Source organism: Anabrus simplex, chromosome 8 (assembly GCF_040414725.1).
Source record: "Anabrus simplex isolate iqAnaSimp1 chromosome 8, ASM4041472v1, whole genome shotgun sequence".
NCBI classification, from domain to species: Eukaryota; Metazoa; Arthropoda; class Insecta; order Orthoptera; family Tettigoniidae; genus Anabrus; species Anabrus simplex.
In genome coordinates this window covers 71,638,500-71,660,417 of record NC_090272.1, presented here as the reverse complement: position 1 = coordinate 71,660,417, position 21,918 = coordinate 71,638,500, and the positions used below count along the sequence as shown (strand labels likewise).

The 21,918-nt window shown below is 38.4% G+C and overlaps 1 protein-coding gene across 5 annotated transcripts in view; it reads left to right on the top strand.

The window, feature by feature from the left end:
- hpo (serine/threonine-protein kinase hippo) overlaps positions 1-21,918 on the top strand; it is a 514,540-nt gene that overhangs the window by 457,943 nt on the left and 34,679 nt on the right. For all 5 annotated transcript variants that reach the window (XM_067152280.2, XM_067152278.2, XM_067152277.2 and 2 more), the window contains 4 exons: positions 1,104-1,284; positions 6,831-7,058; positions 7,948-8,053; positions 16,381-16,593. In XM_067152280.2, the coding sequence (XP_067008381.1) occupies positions 1,104-1,284; positions 6,831-7,058; positions 7,948-8,053; positions 16,381-16,593 (728 nt within the window). The remainder of the gene's footprint in view (positions 1-1,103; positions 1,285-6,830; positions 7,059-7,947; positions 8,054-16,380; positions 16,594-21,918) is intronic.

Here is a 21,918-nt window from a genome sequence, read left to right as displayed (position 1 = left end):
GAGGAGGGGTCGCTAGGGTTCTGCGCCTCTGTATTCAGGAGGAGAGGGGCTGGTCCCCACCGTCGGCTGTCCTGAAAATTGTTTTCCTTGGTTTTCCATTCTCCTGCACTAAGGCGAATGCCGGGACAGTTCCTGGCCGCCAACCCTCTCACCTCTTCACATCATCTCCTTCGATACAAATCTCCTGGCCGGAGAGACGGCGCTACCATCTAGGAGGCCCGTCTCCCCATTCAGGAGAGGAACAAAAAAAAAAATGTAGACAAATATACACACGAATAACACGCATAGTGACCCTCTCATCTTACACAAGAGTGTCTTAACTCCATGACCAAGGATGTGCACACAGTAAAATGAAAAACCTGCATCAGGGGAGCAGAACATGTCCTTGGGCACTCCCAGCACTCCCAGTTGGTGCATGCATTTCAGTGGGCTTGGCAGACTGATATGTAATAGCAACTTCTGGCTCGGTGAGGAAAGCAACGGGAAACTACCTCGCTCCTCATTTCCCTAGTACGCCTCTTCAGTGATGCCTAGGCCATCTATGACAGCTGATGGCGGAGCTGTTGAGGATCCAACCAGCCTTCGGGCTGAGGACTAAACATACAAGTCGAAAGAGCTGAAAATATGACTACTCTCAAAATTCGATTCCGAATCCCTCGCTCTCCGGACGAGTGCGTTAACCGATTCTGCTGGGACATAAGCGCAGTTAAACTTCCAGATTTTTAGTTGGCTTTCAATGCAAATACAGTATCTGACAGGCAATGATTGATTTTTATAATTCACATAACTCAGTATCCCATGTGTTCTATCAATCCTGCCAGAAACTGACAGGTGTTTTGCATTTTTTTTTTAAACTTCCAGATATCAGTCTAGGTATAGAACCACTTTTAAATGAATTTCTAGAAACATAAGTTGTACTCCAGTTGATAGTAAATCTTTTTCAGTCAATATTTTTTCATGTACCGTCGATTATTTCAAATATTGTGACCTGAATGATGCAGATTTCTGCCTTAATAATTCTACATGTTGAAGCTTCATTAATGTAAGATTCATGTCGAAGGGGAAGGAAACTGTTTCAATGTAGGTATTGTATGTCGTTTCAGCTCTTATGGCAGTGTATATAAGGCACTCCACAAGGAGTCGGGCCAGGTGCTGGCCATCAAACAGGTGCCTGTCGACACAGATCTGCAGGAGATCATCAAGGAGATCTCCATTATGCAGCAGTGTGATAGTCCCTACGTCGTCAAGTACTACGGCAGTTACTTCAAGAACACTGATCTCTGGGTTAGTATCATATTTTTAGTTCCTGGAATTCTATTTTTACCTTCTGAATGTTTACGCCATTTTTTTCTTTTTTGGGCCTTTGTAACAAAAATACTTCTGTAATTAGTCTTACCTGTTTTCTTATTGTTTAAGATTTTGAACAGATATGTGAGGGTATTGTTTTCTAGAAATGTACGGTCAACCGCGAGCATATTCGTGGCCGAAGAGATGATACTTGGAATTCTACCACCTACCATTCTATTTCAAATAAGAAGATTTTGAAAGAAAGTCATCTTCTCGCATGGCAAATTTTTATGCGGTTGAGTGTAGGCCCCACATCTTTGCACTAGTGTACCACTGTTATCCGACCGTTTAGTAATGTTAGTGCAATCCAACACTGTTGCACTGTTACACTAAGCACAACTAATTCTTTGTGAGTGATCGTTTCTTCATGCTTATCCTTCTCATTTCAATATTCATCTTCAGTATCTACCTGATAATTTATTCTTCCTTCGTTATCATACATTTTCTTGTACTATTTTGTCTTAATGCAGTTACAGAGTAATTGTGGAAAATACCTCAGAGTAAATGTTGAAAATGTCACCTGCACTGGTGAACTCGTCGCACCATATTCCTTGACGACGTTCTCTGAAGTGTATCCTTGTCGGTGTTACTGATTGAATTCCTTCCTAATCGTCTCACGGAGTTCAGCAAGTGACCGTGGTCACCGCGGTCTATTCTTGTATACTGTCTAATTAAGACAGTCCCATAAAAAGAATTCCGGAGAGGTTAGGTCAGGTAATCTGAGAGGGGGGCACACATGTTGTTTGAGATTTGACGAACGCCAATGAAGCTGACTTTCAAGTTTCATGAAGTTAAACATTTGTCATGTTATACAGTTGTTGGAAATAGCCTTCTGTCAATTCTACGTCGTCCAGTTTCACGAATTCGTTGAATTTCTGTGTTTTCACCATTAGAACATGCTGCCGAAGTGAGTACTGGATGTTGGTGTTATGACTGCAAAAACTAGAGACTGTGAACTAATTAACCCGTAATATCCCAGCGTTTGATATCAAACATGATGCAACATGTAGGCCTAATATTAGTTCGTTTGTACACATTGATAAGGAACTCAGTCTCTCTGCTGGCAACAATGGAAAATTGAGACATTTGACATCGGGAGCTGTGGTGGTCGTTGAATCTGCAGTGTTGTACTGCATTCACAATAGACAAAATAGACAAAACGTAAGTTGAATTATTATTTTTGTAATTAGTCTACTTCTTAGCTGATATTTTCATTTCTTGTCGGAAACTGCTATGAGATTGGTGTACATTTTCAGTTGCTAATAACTTTTCTTCAGTGCTCGTATTACATGAGCTGTAGAGTAATGTAAGAAATGATATTTGATATCCAAACGCTAGACGTTTTTGTTATGTTGTTACTGAAAAGATACGGAACAGTTGGTAAAATGGGTAAATAAGATCTTTGATGAACATGAACCTGAAATATGTGCAAATGCAGAGTGTATCAAAACTCAGCGGCACAACTTGAGAAAGAGATTCCTGATGTATAATATTGATAGAGAGGTGGGGTGTGACAACATGGGTTCGGAAATGCATAATTACAGACTTACCCGACTGTTTAGTAATATTAGTGAATCCAACACTGTTGCACAGTTACACTAAGCATATCTGTAACAACCATACCGTTGCACTGTTATACCGAATACGTCTGTCACGCCAGCTGGAACACTCTGGTCATGTATCAGAGGAAATGCTCAAAGTTACTTCTTGCCTGGTTACAGGCCTTCGCTCGTCGTCGCATTGAGTTCCGCACACGATCAAAAATGCCCAGTGTAGGTGTAGTGTGACAGACTGCCTCAGTGCGCGCGCGGGGAGTTGGTTCATCAGCAACGCCAGTCCCATCCACAAAAGACTTCTCTTGTCCGCACAGATTAAAAGTCTAGGGCAGACACCGGCAGGGTTTGTCCGTTCGCGCTGTGTTCTTGTTCGTCCTCGGCTGAGAGACTCGGTGCGGCTCTTTTGCGTCAGTGGCGTACATTACCGATGGCGGAACTAAACACACATGAGGTCAAATTATTAAGTAACAGCAGATCGAAGAACTGTTCCAAATCACTGATATTTGGAGCAGTCTTTCTGCCTTTTTTAACAAGCATACAGTTTTGTCATAACTAAGTGACCGAGGTAAAATTCTGGTAGTGTTTTTTTTTTTTTTAAACTCTGGAGGGATTCAAGGCCTGCAGTTCAGGATGATTGTCAACTAATGAAATAATATTTTCTGGTTGATAAGCAAGTTTTCAGTAAAATTAGTTGTTCATTTCCAGTGGCATTGTGTCTTACCTTTTGTTTTAAGTTGACTTTGAGAGTAGTTTCGTAAAAGAGACCAACACAGTGCAGCTGTCCTATCTTGACTAATGTCTGAAAGTAATTATCTCCCTTGAAGTTGCTGGAATCTGTCAAAGGATCTGTTGCTATGTGTCACCTTGTAGACTTGTATCTCCTAAGCAAACATCCTTGTGTAAACTCCTCCTGGCATGCAGGGTTGCAAGATACATTTGTCACACACCAACCCTGAAGGGAGCTGCATGCTATTCTTGCTTTGCACTCTTCCTTCTGTTGTGCTGTGGCTTTCAAACCTTCTTTTTATGTTCTGTTACAAATTTTCACCTACACAGGAGAGGTGTTTGACAGACTAGAGGAATTTCGTGGCAGAACTTTAAAAAATCTGTGTCCTTCCCTAGATTTGGGTTCACTTGTATGACAGTCCCATAAAACTATGTGCTTTTTTAAAAGAGACATTAAAAAATTACAAACAAGTACGATCCAATGCATAGATTAAATTGAAATTAATGATTTAAAAAATTACCAGGTGGGGAAAATCTGATTAAAATTTTAAAAATCTGATTTGATTTTTTCAAAAGAAAATCACACCTTGTACCATTGATATTTTGGTTTCCGAGGCCTATGGAATCTTTCTCCTTATACACAGTACTTCGGGTTCATTATCCAAACCTCTCACATTTTGTGGATTGAAACTCTTCTCTTTCCTCCTTTAGTTAATTACTTTAAGAGACAAATAATCTTGTTTTGCCCTTAAAAAACAATAATCATCACCAACGTAGAACCAAAGTATCCCAGATTAGCCTATATTGAAAATATTAATTTCTTAACAGAATGTGGAAGTGAAGCTGGGTTCTCCAAGTCAGCAGTCTATTTTATGTGTAGTAAACAAGGGGAAAACATTTGATTCATCCCCATGCAGGCCTTAGAAACCACTGTAGGCAGCTCTGAGTACTACTTGTCTTGGTTTCCCATTTTCACACTAAGCATATACTGTAGTGGGGCTGTACCTTAAGGTCACAGTCAAGAGAAAAGGACCCTTCATTTGTAAATGACAGGAAAGTTAAAATAGTGATTGTTAAATAATGTTGCTGTCTCTGTTGATTATTAATACTAATACTGAAATAAATTGCTTTAAAAAGGTTAATAGAATATGATTAGTGGCCACACTTTAAAGGAAATAATTTCAGAGTAGTTTCTTTATATATATACTAGCTGCTGTACCCGTGGTTCGCTACGGAATTCTACATTGTATACAGAATTCTAGGTTAGGTAGTGTACACATTGTGAGTAAGATTGTATGAAATTGCATAGCTTTTAACGTTACCCATGGAAACGCGACGGAGAAGTCACCAAACGTCTTTTCTTGTACTAAGACTGCGTTAGGGAATTTTCATTGTAAAGGTAGGCCTGCTTGCCTACCATCAGTCACAATCAGGTTGGGGAATTGCATTATAATGGCAGACACTCGCTCTCCACCTGCCTTTTGACATCCTCAGAAAGACTGCCTGAGTAGTTTTCCCAACTGAAATGAACAGAAGTAATTACAATGACGTCGGTAGGAATGGCGCGAATAAAAGCAATGATTTCACATGAAATACTCGATCAAATGAAAAACCACACATTTTCTCACTTTTAACGAACACCGATCTAACAGTCCAAAGTTCCAGAGCTTGAATGACCAGGCCGCAGACAGCCATGATCCGTGAACACTCTTAGTGTTTTGTCGGAAGGGGGGGGGGGGGGGTTCGAATAGTGGAGAGTCCCAGGGCAAAAACTATGCCCTTTTACTAATCTGTTTTCTAGGAGTACGTGATGAGTCGGAAAATCTCAATTCACTACACCGGCGACGGAAAAATCTATCTGACTTGGAGGCAATTTTTTCCTCCAAGCCAGAGGAAGAAACCCCCTCTTCACTGCTAATTTTGAATAAAATGAATGTAGAATTTAATAAAAGTGAAAAGAAAGAAGTTCTTTTTAAGAAACAGCTCTTTTCAGGGTTGAATTTTGAGCTATTTAGTGAATTGTGGTGCTATAATTTGGAATATGCCTAAATTGTAATTCTAGACCAGGTCATACTACTACTACTACTACTACTACTACTACTATACTGCCAGTATTCAGTCAGGCTGTTATACTCGGTACGCAGCAGTAATCCCATCCATCGGAGTTGAGCGGCAGCATAAGAGACAAAGAACATCACAACAAGCAATGGTCAATGTAATGTTATTGTTGATCAATGTTATGCGCTTTCAGTATTGTTGGCCTTCACATTTAGTTTTCTTCTGACTCTGAAATACCACTCTTATCATAATCGGCACGGTAAAATTGAATAAAACATAAATGGTCAGAAATTTAATTCTATATAACTTTAGTTATGTATTATTTATTGATGGGACCACTAATAATATAAATATTTGAGAATTCAATTTTAGGCCTCCCCCTAAACCACCATTTCACTCAGCGTGAGTAAAATGATTTATAGCCTAGATTGTAGTGGCCCATCTCCCAACTTCACATACTGATTTTCATTAAATTCTCTTCAGCCGTTTTCTCGTGATGTGTATGCAGACAGACAGAAATTACAGAAAAGTCAAAAGTGCATTTCCTTGTTATGTGGACATGGCCGATACAGAAATACCATTCTTCTCAAATTCTGAACAATTTACAGACAAAACTCTTATTTTATATATATATAGATGAAAAAATGAAAATCCACAGCCTGTTTCCAGTTGTTCGACCGGGTCAGGAATGGAATGAATGAAGCCCCCATCTAGCAGACAGGATAGGAAATGTGCCGGGTGCCAAAGCCTGTCGCACTCCTCTGGGGCATTGAGAAGTGACTGACAGATGAAATGAAATGTTAATGTGTTGCTGGTATGAAAGATGACAAGGAAAACCGGAGTACCCGGAGAAAAACCTGTCCCGCCTCTGCTTTGTCCAGCACAAATCTCCCATGGAGTGACCAGGATTTGAACCAAGGTATCCAGTGGTGAGAGGCCGGCGCGCTGCCGCCTGAGCCGCGGAGGGCATTTACATGTGTTGATTGTTATTTCATTCATTATTTAATGTATCCTCTGCAAGAATAATGATAACCCAAGGGACATTTATGATATACAGTACGTTAGTAACAAATGTTCATTTCCTTCTGTAAGTGCATTAAACTTCATGTTACATTGTTTTCTTATGAAAATTCTCTTCTTCAGATTGTTATGGAGTACTGCGGGGCTGGTTCAGTATCGGATATCATGAGGCTACGGAAGAAAACTTTAACAGAAGATGAAATAGCCACCATCTTGTGCGATACTCTCAAAGGTTTAGAATATCTCCATTTGAGACGGAAAATCCATAGGGATATCAAGGCTGGCAACATCCTACTCAACACCGAAGGGCACGCCAAACTTGCGGACTTCGGTGTAGCTGGTCAACTTACAGTGAGTATACAGTTTCTTCAGTTTTACTTCATTTTTGAGAGGACAGTAGAACTGAATTATATGAAGATTTGGCTGTTTACAATAATTGTTATCCACTCTTCCAGTTGACAAATTTTTGTTGTTATTGTTGTTGTTGCTAAAATTACCTTAAAATATAATAATTTACACATTATTTTAACTAACACTGAGGAGTATGGCTTCCATCGTAACAATAATAGCAACAAAAAGGAAAGAAAAACCTACACAAAGAAAATTTGAATATGAATCCACTCGCACACGTGGTATGCTTGCTATGAATACTCAAAACAGTATTCAGATTTTAGCCTGTCTGGTTCACACAGCTGTGAGCTTGCATTCGGGATATGGTGGGTTTGAATCTCGTCGGCAACCCTGAAGATGGTTTTCCGTAGTTTTCCATTTTCACACCAGGCAAATGATGGGTCTCTACCAGAATTGGCCACGACCGCTACCTCCCCATTTCTAGCCCTTTCCCATCCTTCTGTTGTATTAGTGCGATGTTAAACAAGTAGCAAAAAAAAATTAGCCTGTTTGATGGCTATTATTATAAAGACATCAACTCTTTATGGTCTGACACCATGGTTAGTCGGTTTGGTGAAAAATATTTCATGAACAGATTATTGGCTTATTCCGTTTCTCAAATATCTGAAGGTGTTGCATGTTTTATTTTTAGAATGCTGTTTAATATGTACTGCATTCTAAGTAAGTGCTTGAGGTAATTTTCTAGTTTGAATTGCATATTAAATAACAGCAGGGATCATTTGTGACTCTAATTTAAGCAGCACTTCAGTGTTTGTTAAAGGTATTGTTGTGATTATCACATATTAACCAGACTGTTGATTTATACTTGTATATTTACTTTTCATTTTAGGACACAATGGCAAAAAGAAATACTGTCATAGGTACCCCTTTCTGGATGGCTCCTGAAGTTATCCAGGAAATAGGTTATGACTGTGTAGCTGATATTTGGAGTTTAGGTAAGTCATCCACATCCATGCGTAGAACTTCTGTGATATACTGTATATGTTGAAGTGAATATAATTAATTTGAAATTATACATAATTAATGGTTTTATGTATAGTCCTAACCACCAGTAATATTTGTTTTATAAATATATATGAATTTTTAACAATGTTTTTACTTAATTTTCAAAATGCATTGGTTTATTTAATAAATGATGCATTGAAAATTAAAAACAAAAATGTACAGATGGAGACTGGTGAGGGTTGGTCCCTCTGGGTTTCTGTGACATCACATGGCATTAGTCCGACTTAGGACGAATGAAATCCATGTTCGTCAGTTCATAAGTCGGAGAAGAGTTGTGATGAGCCAGTTCAATGTTTGAATTTCTCTTTCCACTGATACAAAATATGGTAACTTTTCAAAACATTTGGTCATTTTTGAAATTTCATGCACAATGTGGCTTTTGCCCTAATTGTTCTAAGTTCAACCCAGAAAAAGAACTTGAATTACTAATAACAGACTGTGGAAGTTCATCATGAAACCACACTGTAACTTGACTCTTGTCATCCATATTTTTGTGGAACTGTCAAGTTTTATGAGCCTCTTTTTTTTGCAAATAGCCTGCATGTTTTCTATTGACTTAATGTCAGGGGAGTTCCCTGGTCACTCATCATCATCATAATCATTGGTTTTCCACTCCAGCAAGCCGGGTGCGGGTGTTTACGAGCCTTTTCCAGTTCGTCCTGTCCATCCACAGCTGATGTTCTACCCTTTGCTGTCAATTTACATCATGTTTACCAGGCGAGTTAGCCGTGCGCATAGAGGCACGCGGCTGTGAGCTTGCATCCAGGAGATAGTAGGTTCGAATCCCACTATCGGCAGCCCTGAAGATGGTTTTCCGTGGTTTCCCATTTTCACACCAGGCAAATGCTGGGGCGTACCTTAATTAAGGCCACGGCCGCTTCCTTCCAACTCCTAGGCCTTTCCTATCCCATCGTCGCCATAAGACGTATCTGTGTGACGTAAAGCCCCTAGCAAGAAGAAGTACATCATGTTTGGCAAGGTCTTTGAAAATTTGCTTTTCCCAACTATCATGAGGCTTCCCTCTGGGCCTCTTACCAACAACATTCCTTTTATAGTATGCTCTTCGGGTCCTAATTGGAGCCATCCTTCTCATATGTCCATACCATCGTAATCTGCTTAATTCTAAGGTTTCCAACAGGCTCCTGTCCAATCCATGTTGTTGTCGAATACTTTCATTCCTTATTTTATCTCTCCTTGTCTTTTGGAGACATGAACTTCAGTTCACTGGCCTGTAGGTGACTTTATGCAGACCTAGTCAACGTTGCTGCCTGCAATCCGTATGTTAGAATTGGTACAAGATATGTTTTGTACAGTATGAGCTTGCAAGCTTGGGGAAATGAGTCATGTGACAGTAGACGGTACTACTTGCGACAGTCTGGCCGAGGGTTGGGCGGCCATTACCAAACTTGACAAACTAAGGGAGAACCAGTGGCTATGGGCAGAGGAATTCACCCTTGGGGGGCTTGTTGAAGCCTTTGTGTAGAAAATGACACATAAATTCAACAAGAAGCTGCTGCCTTGCAGATGTGGCAGGGGACTGCTAAAGGCTGAGGAAGATAACCATGACAGAAAATCTTCTCTAATGTTAGGTCTAGCAAGTCAGTTGGAGAGTAATTGCAATCACTTTCAAGACAAATGCAAGCCTTGGTCACTCTTAAGATACAAATATTGTTCTCACTGCAGAATTTCTTCACTTTCTTTAGAGTACGGCAAAGAGCCAAAAAATTCTATCACCATCTGGAAACCTCTTCTTCAGCTCACCAACAACTCGTCGTTCCAGTATTTGGATGTACTGGTCAGATTTTATCATCCCATCAACTGGTACTGAGGGTCCCAGTCTTTCAAGCACGAAAGACCCCCTCTTCTACTTTCAGTAGCAACCTAAACACACACGGTGAAGGATATGTCAAGCCTTTCTTCATGCCATAATCTTTAATGAGGGTAAATGTTGCCAGTGGAAGCTCAGGTGGCTGTTCACTACGAAGAGAGTGAGCACACCTAAGCAGTGAACATATTTCACTTTTTCTTACTATGTAACCTGCCAAGTGAAACACTAAATTCTGTTTTCTGAGGTTTCCCTTGTAAGGAAGAGTTACTTCATTTTCCCCGTCCATGACTACTATTTTTTCTTTAATTTTGACCTCCACTGAATCTTTAATTTCTTTATTCTTACGTTCACTTTTTTTAGCCATTGCACGGATATGACTAATAAATAAAATGAGGAGGGGAATCTATCATTGACTCACAATTTGCAGTTGAATTTCAGATGAGTTTTGTAGGTTTATACACAGATTGCAGCATGTGTAAATGTAAAAAGTCCACAGTGGAAGGGAGATCGTCGGAACTAAGGGAACGCTAAATACTCAAATGGCGCTCCAAACGATCTTGATTAAATTTTGCCGTCAGGACATATCTAAATCCTCTGCTCCACAAGTGGTCCGCTATTTCCAGAGTACTTTTCAAGGTTACTCTTAATGATTCCAAAGTTCGAAGATGCAGATGTCTTTTCCTGAGATGTGATGTTTTCTAAAAATTCAAGCAATATTTTGTGTGACAGAGAACCTTTATAAAGCCCTTTTACGGGCAATGTGGAGTTAAGGGCATCTGCAAGATTATTGATTTCTCATGTGAAAATTTCTCTGTGCTCACCATCACTGAATTCATTAGGCTTGATTTCCTAAAACAGCTTAATTGCGTCGGCTACACTATTACTGAATAACTGAAACGCTAACCTGGCGTTCATCCTCTGAAATGAGGTTGAGTCTATGTGAGAGGATGTTACATTAGGACAACTTCGAAGACCAGCGAACTCAGAAGTGTCAATTTGATATAACTGTCTATAAAAGTTGTAATTCACCTCTTTGCCTTTATACAGCAAAAGAATGTTATCGTGGACATAATTGCGTATGCACTTCAAAATATGCACGAAATCAGAAAATTCCCACTCTCGCCTTTGATGATCTGTCGGGTTTTCAATGGAGCATTTTATTTTATCATTCTTCGCTGAAATTTCCAAATTCATCCACGCCCTTTTATTACACCGACTTCCATCACATAAACCAATTACTTTCATTCAAGCTTGTTCCAATTGAATTATGACCTGAATTATTATTTTCAACAATAGCTCCAGGAGTTGCATTCCTGCTAGCATACACTGCTACAGGCTGGATCCAGGTGTGCTACAAAGAGACAAACATAAATACAAACGTGTGATTGGCAAGGACGTTCTTTTTGCCGTAGGGAGTTTCATCTCCGAAATCAACAAATCCGTCTACTGTCAGTGTAGTTGTATTAAATCTAATGTTTTCTCTCAATTTCACTTCATCAAAAATCACTATACCTGGCCGCTTGTTTTCGTGTTGCTCATTTAAATTAAAATCTTTAATTGCATTCATGGCATTTCCATTAATACTATAATTACATTTGAACTCTTTGCATAGTCATCTCAAATGAGCTTCGGTAGGGAGAGGAAGTAACTCATGCTTCAAACAATGTCTGTAACCCTTAGGGGATTTGATTTTCAAAAGCAAACTATCTAATATAAATTCATTAGAATAGCGCATACCTTTCGGGCTGGTGCTACATTTTTTGAGCACTGTATCCACAATTCTTTTTTGTTTCTTGCTAAGGAACTTAAGACTGTCTTCAGCTTCACTTGACACATTGACTTTATTTGCAATCTGCTTTAATTTAGCTGTTTATTTATATTATACTGTTTCCAAACATTGGTATTTATTTTAAAACCTTACTCCAATTAATTTGCATGGTGCTATACATACATACTCTGCCCGTTTAAGCCACGACTAGCATTTGGAGGCACGCGACCCTCTCAGGGGTGCTCAGTAAGGGATTGACATGTTCCATAAGGAAAGTGGTGTGGATCAAGGAGATGGGCAGATATTAGTAAATAATTAACCATCGAAATCCAAATAAATGGTGGATGATTTATTCCAAAAATAATAATCCCTTCCTACTCAGAACGATAATTATGTTAAATGATCGCTAAAATTTTAATTTTATATCACTCTTGCTGTACATCCAAAAATTGAAACCAACCGAATATTACTTTGAATGTTATCTGATTTTTCTAGAAAATGATGCTCGTACGCATGTCAATTCATGCCGGAAAATCTGGAACAAGATTTTAAATATTAAAGTTATATGACAGAGCAAAAAAAAAAAAAAAAAAAAAAAAAAATACAAAAAAATTTAACAAATTACTTTTGTCGCTTGATTTCACTTTTTAATTTAATTACTTTTCCAATTTAAATCGACTTTTCAATGATTATCTGCTCGGCGTAACGTAATACACGTGATATTACATGGCAAAGTAGGCAAGAAAATGAGAGAAAGAAAAAAATTAATTTAAATTAAATCCTTAAACATGTCTCATAATCCTGACACAACGCTGAAATTCGGAACAACGATGGTTACACACATCGATCGATATTGCACACAAAAATTAAATCACACAACCTGTGGACTAACAACATAAAAATGCACGAAATGATCTCCCATTACCATCATCCACCAAGGAAAAACAATTGTAACCAACTACAACTAAGAGTATTATTTACAAATATACACCTGTCCACACGTCCATTCATCTCCTGGGAATGGCAGACTCCTGTAAATAATGATCCGCACCTGTAACTAATCCACCTGGTACAAACAATCTAGGTAATGATGACTGAAAAATATCGCCAATCTGTATCGAACTCAGGACATTACCAATATTTAGCATATACAGTAGAGTCTCGCTCAACCGACCTTCGCTTATCCGACACTCCGTGTTATCCGACACTGGTAGTCTTAATTTGAACTTTAGATGGATGCAATTCTGGGACACGGGGTGTGGAGGGTGCGACTGTGGGACAAGCACTGGCAGTCATGCGGTAGGATTGTTCAATGTAGTATTGGTTGGGTGCGGATGTTATAGTTTTCATATCCTCTGTGAGTATGGCGAGTAAACGTAAGAAAGTGATTGTATCTGTGGAAGACAAGTAGAGTGGGTTAAAGAGACTGGACAAAGGGGAAACTCTCCAAAAAATGGCTTCAGATTATGCTGTTGGACGTGTTACAGTGGGAGACTGGAAACATATGAGGGAATAAATTGAAAAGTGGTGCTCTACCAGAGCAACAAGTGATGCACTGAAAATTAGGAGGAAAAAAAACAATGAAAATTGTGAGTACGAAAAAGTTCACTAAAACCCAGGAAAAGGGCTTGTTAATATCTGGCCCCATTGTGCAAGAAATGGCGGTGTATATCCAGAAGGAGTTTAATAAAGGGACCCTAATTTTACTGCCAGTGCTGGGTGGCTTGATCGGTGGAAAAAACGGTACGGCATTGGGCAGCTTAATATCTGTGGAGAAAAACTGTCAGCTAAATCCGATGAGGTTGTGAAATTTAAAAGACAATTTCAAGAAATAATTCTTGCTGAAGGATTAACCGGTGATCAGAGTTTTAATTGTGATGAGACTGGGCTGAATTTCAAGATGATGACATCAAAACTCTTGCAGCCCAAGCCAAGACGTCTGCACCTGACTACAGAAAAGAGTACTGCATCTACTGTACAATTGAATTAATAAGTCAATAAACAGAGTCCAGTAAAACATAGTACATAATACAGTACAGCCTTCCTGTTTGTTTCTGTCCATTTTCAAAGTTACTCCGTATTATCCGACATTTTCGGTGATCCGACGTACTCCAGGTCCCGTTTAGGTCGGATAATCGAGACTCTACTGTATTGAGGGAATGAATAGTATTATACAACTTCGATTTAATATTATTGGTGATGACGCTCATCCAGTATGACAAATAACTATCTCATACACTCAATTTTATTTTGAAGGAAGACGTGGTTTATCTCATGGTTCAATATTTAATGAAGGCGCTATCGCCTATAATTCTCTCACAAACAACAACTCGCACATACGTCAAATGACGATAAATTATTCCAAAATCTCCGTTCATCAATGCACACAACATCACAAAAAATATATTAAATGTGCCTCTATCCATAGAGACGTGAATATTCGCCTTCGAATAGCACATAAAATCAGCATAATTCACCATATGACACAACGTGAGAGGTAAAAATAGCGAAAATAATCCGTTCAAAAAATTACTAGAAAAAGTATGAAATTGGATTCAAAGAAAGCTATCCGTATCGTTAGCACAGCGTTAATATGTCAGATGAGCCTGTTGCCTCGTGTAAAATATAGCAAACACTTTTGGGCAAAATATAAGAGAAATACATTTCGAAGAATGAAAATATCACGCGTACACAATCCTCAATATCATAGTAATCGAATAGAAATGTAAAATTCCTTAAAAGGTTAATAGATGGCCGATATTTAAATCAGATACATGTCCGATGACATAACTATTTGAAACCCGCATGGCCGATGATGTTGACACCCTGTCATTATGCAACTTAAAATCATGTAGTAAGTGAAACTGCAAATCCAACGTCGAATAATGCAAGAAAATAACATGGTAAAGATACTAAAAAGCTACTCAAACTACTGTATAATTAATAATCCCTTCAAGAAGAAAGTTAACTACATATTACAGCTACATAGAACAGATAATACCCAGTATAAATGAAATGTCGACTTAACTTGGATGTCTTGATGACCATGGTGTTCTTCTAGGCAGGATTCAAGGCATTAGGACGCCGTTGGCATCGGTTCTGGGTTTTTAGTGCTGCATCATGATCCAAGCGATGTCTCCAAGGCACACGAACTTCACACTGCAGGCTTCCATTTCCTTGGCCGGTATCGAACTCGTATTACTTGCAGTACACTGAAACTTTCACAAAAATATTAACACAAATGCATCGAACTCGTGGTTTCACAATTAGCAAAGGATGATACGTGCCTTCTTTTCTAACACTATTGACGTCTGTTAAGATGTTGAAATGATCTGTTAAAGCTGCGCTGAAATAACACTGCTCCCCTCGTAGAGCGAATAACAGCTGTGTCCAGGCCTGTAGGAGATCTTCCTATGTAGTAACTTCCCGAGCAATCACGTAGCCAGCAGAGAACAAGAGCGAAACAAACTTGAGAGAATGAATGAGAATATTCTAGTATCAGCTCGCCACCTATGTTCCGAGCTCTGACGTCACACCTCATGATTCAGTTGACGTCCTGAATTCCTCGGCGTTGTAATTGAGATGTCCGTTAATTTCTTGTTAAATAATTATATAATTAATTCCATAATTAACTTAATTTTCAATTATTGCTATTCGTGCCTTCCTGAAGTGTGGTATCACGGTGTTTATGCATACTTGTTGGAGAGTGACTATTAGGATGTCGGATCTGACATGGTAATATGACGAAAGATTTTTAACGTAATACTTGTCGTGGGTGAAAGGTTCAGCTGTATTACAAAATTTTCTCGTCTTCTCTTGTGGTAATAACATTGTCTTTCACTCCTCAGCAGGTTACACAAAAGATAAACAAAAAAAATCACCCCTTTGCATTTCCCTGTCGACACTCCGCGCAAGACACCTGGGGTACAGTCCGGTTTTATAAAATCCACGGCCGATCACAGTAGACCTAAAATGTCACAATACATACATACATACATACATACATACATACATACATACATACATACATACATACATACATACATACACACCAAAGTCTGTTACATAGACGGCTGCCTATGTTTTTTTTAAATATAGGTTTCAGTTTTGAAAGAAAAATTATTAAAAATATGTTATCCCTTTTTTCTGACAAAAAAAATAACTTTTACGTAATTCGCCAGATGTACGAGATTTGAGGCATTACATCAACATAATTAATGAAAATAAAGCCACAGAAAAATTTCTGTGTACAAGTGTATCATTTTTTTTGCATCCTCTGTCTCATTTTTAAGACTACATAAATAGTATTTACATTGAAATCCTATATGAATAATTCTTAAGGAAAAATATCAATTTTTGGGTTTTCGGTACAAAATATCGTGCACAATTTTTAATTTTCTTGCCTAAATTTATTACTTACTGAATTAAATACAATCCAGTTGTTAAGTGGCTTTTTTTTTATATACCGGCATATATTTTTTAAGGCTGCTAATTTTTACCTTGGAACAAATTCAGAATTCGTGATTTTTAAAATCATATTTAGAACACTTTAACCTACAATATTAATATGGTGAAGTTGATGCTACTAATAACATCACAGTAATACAGTAATAGTTTCTTAGTTTTGTTCCATTAATTGATATTTTTTATTTTGTTTTCAGGTATAACAGCTCTAGAAATGGCTGAAGGAAAGCCGCCCTATGGTGACATCCATCCTATGAGAGCTATCTTCATGATTCCCACAAAACCCCCGCCTTCATTTCGGGAACCAGATCAGTGGTCACCTGAATTCATAGACTTTGTTAGCCGCTGTTTAGTAAAAAATCCTGAAGAGAGAGCAACTGCAAGTGAATTGTTACATCATGAATTCATTGGTGGGTTATATGATAGCTACCTTCATCATCATGTGTAAACTCTGGTTTCACAGATGTCATTTGGCTTAACCACACTAGGGTTACAGAAATTGGAATTCAGAAACCATGTCTTAGTTGGCATCGTAGTAATCCTATCACCATAGTCATCTCCAGGTTCTTAGGTGTAAAGGATCATCTGTTTTCAGACAGCACTTCGCAAAACATCGAGAAACTTCTCTCCAACTCAACGGATATTAAGGGTGCATACTTGAAGCAAGTGAGATGTTGTGATGAAAATCGCTCTTCAAACACACTCGCATCAAAATTTTCTCCTGTCAGTATTTCACTTATTTGCACATATACCTAAAGTTAAAACTTCATGGATGGTCCATATTGAACTGAGAATTACAATAAGATAAGGTAAATTTAAGGATTCCACCTTTTCTGTACAATATAACTATATTGTGCAATGTATCACAACATGTTTAATATGGTACCCGGTTTCGACACTATGTGTGCCGATCATTAAAAAGAGCAAAATAACAATATGTACAAGACAATATTCACACACATGACACACAAATATCAAGTGTAACACTTAAAAGTAAGATAGTCCATGACGGATCCACATTTAAAGTTTAATAAACGTGATTCTTCTTGTTATAATGTATTTAAGACATGATAGTCTTGATTAATCTTGATGTGAGGAGGAAAGCCAAGCTTTAATGCTGAGTCTTAGTTGGGTATCTGCTTAAAATCTTGAATATACACATTAAAATCTTGAAGTTGCTGTCTTGTTGCGACAGAGTAAAATGGATCTCTAAATAGAGAAACAACTTTTAAAACCAATTGATGTGTAACAGCGGCTTTAAAGTTTAAAGTGTTGCGGTACGTCGAGCAGTGGAAAGCTATGAAGGTGAAGGCCCTTTTTTCCTATATAAGACCTATGCTTCTCAGTCCGATACAGAACGTAAACAACCTAAAGAAAAACGAGGTCTAATTACGTATGCAAAAGACACAAAGAGGTAAGGAAACTGAGAGGAAGAAGAAAGACTGATTGAAAACAAAAGAAAACTAATAGTATGAAACTCACCTTGCTCAATGTGCTGTGGAGCCTGATGTGTGGAGAGGAACTAAGCTACGAGTTGTATGTGGAAGCAAGAACGGGGCAGAGGCGGAGTTGGAGGGAAGGGGGAGAAGGACAGAGGTAGTAGGGATAAAGGGGAGGTGTTTAAGGTGGAGCGGGGGAATGATGCGGTGGGGGTAAATAACCTGAAAACGTGTTGTGTACTGTGTGTACGATCGAGCCCTGACCTGAAAACTTGGTATTTTTTAAAACCCTAATGAGAAAGTCGAAAAGGATGTTGGGCTTCTCTGATATCTTGTTTAAGTTTAGATTAGGGTTAAAATATTGATCAAGGTGACGCGGAGAAATTTTGAATTTAAATTAGTCAAAGTACTAATTTTTTAAAACATAAAGGCAGTTTAGAATTAAAAGTCTGAATAATTTTCCATTTAAATATGACATATTGGGACAGTTATATTTCATCTGCAGTTACACAAAGCATAACTGTACACCCAACATAAAAAACTAGGTGAGCCAGGAGCATGTTGCCAACCTTGACGCAAATAAAACCCGCACCCCAATTTCGTGTCGCATTTAAAATATATATATATATATGCAGGGATTATTCGCATAAATACAGTATATTTACTTCAGAAAAGATGTTTAAGAGAAGATTGAACAGATAATGATTTGAATTGAGAATCGGCAGTAAAAATTTAGTCGAAAGAATGTGAAGTTGAAAAAATGCTGTTAAGATGTAAAAAAAAAAGGGGGACCAATAAGCCAGAAAATGCTTTTAAAAAAGGGCAAAACAAAAAGGAAAAATAAAACCCACCATTTTTTGGCCTACAATGACTCAGAATGTACATATATTATGTAGGGCTTAATCTCCAGACACTCGAGAGAAACAGGATTTTTCCTCAACTTCCGAGCCCTAATTATCACTAGTTCACAATCATTATCAGGTTTATGTAAAGTAGGCAAATTTATACATAATGTACATGCATGGTTTAAAGTGGTTTGACAGACTGTAAAACTTACGGGTTATGAATTTATGTGTACTTAGCTCATCAAGCTGGTCACACACTTGCATAAACATGTGTATTTAGCTCATCAAGCTCTTCAGTGGTTTCATGAGTAAATAATAATAATAATAATAATAATAATAATAATAATAATAAAGTTGATGACTTCACTTTCTGCCTGAGTCCATATTCTCAGAAGAACAAGAAGTTAAGGTGAGCCAGAGAATCGAGGAGTACTGCGGAAGGAGGAGGAAAAGCAAAAGGAACTGCAGAAAATTATGGGAGTTGTGTAATTGTAGCTCATAGCTGGCTGAAACAAGTACTAAATTATATTTACAGTAATGTGCTTGTTTGTTAGATGCCTGCTACATAGTGTAGGGATAGAATATCAGCTGGAGGGCCTAGCTTTGATTCCCAGCATGGGCTGGGATTGTGTACTACGGGCCGGAACAGGATTCACTCAGGCTTGCGAGACAAACGAAGGAGCTGTCTGATACAAGAGGCAATGGACCCAGTTGTGAAAGCCAAGCGATTTGTCTGAGGTGGTTTTCATGGTTTCAACGTGGCACTCCAGTATCTGCAGGCCATCTGGCTTGGTAGGCCAAGGCCCTAATAAGCTGTTGAGCCATGGGTTTGTTTGTTAGATAGTAAAACCCTTTACCAGTTCTATGTAAATGTAGTAAGTTATTAAACACTTACTGTTAAAATAAATACTTATTTGCTTCTGTAAGTCATTGGCACCGAGTGTTGCAGGTCTGCATGGGGATGACTGAATCATAAGTGAAACGGAGTCCATCAATAGGTTATAGTTTACCACCTGGTCTGGCTCATTTGTCCAGAATTTTATATAGGATGTGTTTTTAATAAAATTATTTAGTAATTCTAAGTGTTGACATTATTGTTGTTTGAAACGGAGCAAACAGTAATATAATTTTGATTGGAGTAGGTACTTAGGAAGAAGAAGAACAGTCAGAAGATTACAAGGTATGGTTGGGGAGACAGATGAACAAAGACCATGATTGATTATATAATCATAGAGAAAGAACCCTGGAAGAACCTTTTAGATATTACAGCCATGTCTGAAGAAGCCTTTGATGGAGATCATAGAGTTGTGATAGGAAAATTGAAAGTGCGAAAGGTTGAAAAACCCCCATTAAGAAGAGAGAAAAGAATTATAGTATGGAAGTTGAAGGAGAAAAGCATACAAGAAGACTTTCAGAGGGAAATAATACCCTTGGTACCCAGGACAGAGATGGGGAATGTTGAAGATGAATGCAAAAGATTTAAGGAATGTGCAGAAAAGGTATGTGGTAGAACATCAGGAAATGTAAAAGACAAAGAGACACACTGGTGGAATAATAGGGTAAAGGTTAAAATGAAGGAAAAGAAAATGGCATGGAAAGCATGGAAAACATTTAAGACTGAAGAAAATAGAAGAAAATGTGTGGAGGCAAAGAATTTGACCAGTAAAGTGGTGGAGGAAGAAAAGAAGAGAAGCTCGGCCTTATTCACACAGAAATTGAGAGATGATATGCAGGGCACCAAGAAATTACTGTATGGTATCGTAAGAAACAAAAAGAGAGATCAAGTAAACACCAGATTTGTGAAGGATGAAGGTGGCATAATATTAACAAAACCAGGAAAGTCATTCATTGGACGACCAGGAAAGGCAATTAGTTGATAAAGAAATGGATAAGGAAATTGAAATGGCCGTAAAAAAGATGGAGAATGAAAAAACTGCTGGAATAGATTAAATTTCAGTGGAGATGATAAAGGAAGCAGGAGCTGTAGGCCTGCAGTGGACATATTGAGTTCGCAGGATTGTCTGGGAGAATAAGGAGGTCCCTGAGGATTGGCAAAAAGGAATAATCGTCCCAATTTTCAAGAAAGGCGATAAAGTATTGAAGAACTACAGGGGAATTACTCTGATATCCCATGTTGCTAAGATACTGGAAAGTAGTATAAGGTTGAGGGTTGAAAATCAGATACAGGAAAATCAGTTTGGTTTCAGAAGTGAGAGGTCAACAATGGAGCCCATTTTCATTACAAGACAACTAATGGAAAAGCAATGGGAGTATGGGAATGATATGGTGATGACATTCATTGACATTGAAAAGGCATATGACAGTGTCCCCAGAACTAAAGTTTGGGACAGTCTGGTGCAAAAAGGAATTGGACAGGGATTAATAAAAATGATCGTGGCAATGTACATGTACAAGGAATGTTGTAGTCATGCAAACACAAGTTGGCAGGACAAGTTGGTTCAAAATAACTAATGGGCTGAGACAGGGAAGTGTTCTATCGCCAATCCTGTTTACAATAGTAATGGATGATGACATGAGAACAGCAAAAGCAGCATATGGAGGAAGAGAAATGAACATGTTATTTGCAGATGATATTGTGATTTGGGGAGAAGAGGACATGAATTTTCAAGAACAGTTGGATGTGGTGAATGGGAAGATCGAAGAATGTGGATTGAAAATAAGTGTAGAAAAGAGAAAAACGCTTGTTATGACTAGAGAGGAGAAAGAAGGGAAAGGTCAGATTATAATTGCAGACAAGCCCCTGGAAGTAGTGGAGACGTTCAAATACCTGGGGAGTGAATTACTGGAGAATGCTTGACTGGATGCTGAGATTAGTAAGAGGATTCAAGCTGGAAGCTGTTTCTATCATAGTGTAAGAAACATCTTATGGGACAAGGATGTGCCAATGGAAGCAAAGAAAGCTATGCACAAGATGTATTATGTACCCATAACAACTTAAGGAGCAGAAACCTAGACAGTGACAAAGAAGGATGAGAATAAAATACAGGTAGCCGAAATGTTCTTGAGGAGTATTATACACAAGAGTAGAAGAGACAAAATAGGGAATGAGAAAGTCTGGGAAGAAATTGGAGTGGAAAACATGAATGATAGAATAGAGAAGGGCCGACTAAGATGGTTTGGGCACATAAAGCATATGAGTAATGGAAGGACACAATCCAACGCAGTATTATAGAAAGAAACCTGGACTGGGACACATTATTGGAGGAGGGGTGGTGGAAAGGCTGAAGAAAGTGGAGAGGAACCATATTTGCCCCTACCCGGCTACAGCTGGATAAAGGGAAATGGTGGTGATAGGTACTTGCTGTTTATTGTAATCTTCTTCTTCCTAAAACTCCTCTCTGATATTCTATTTACTGCCTTTGCGATCTCATCTTCGAAATTGTTACTCTCAGATTGTGACCCTCTTCTCTCAGATTAATGTCTGATATTT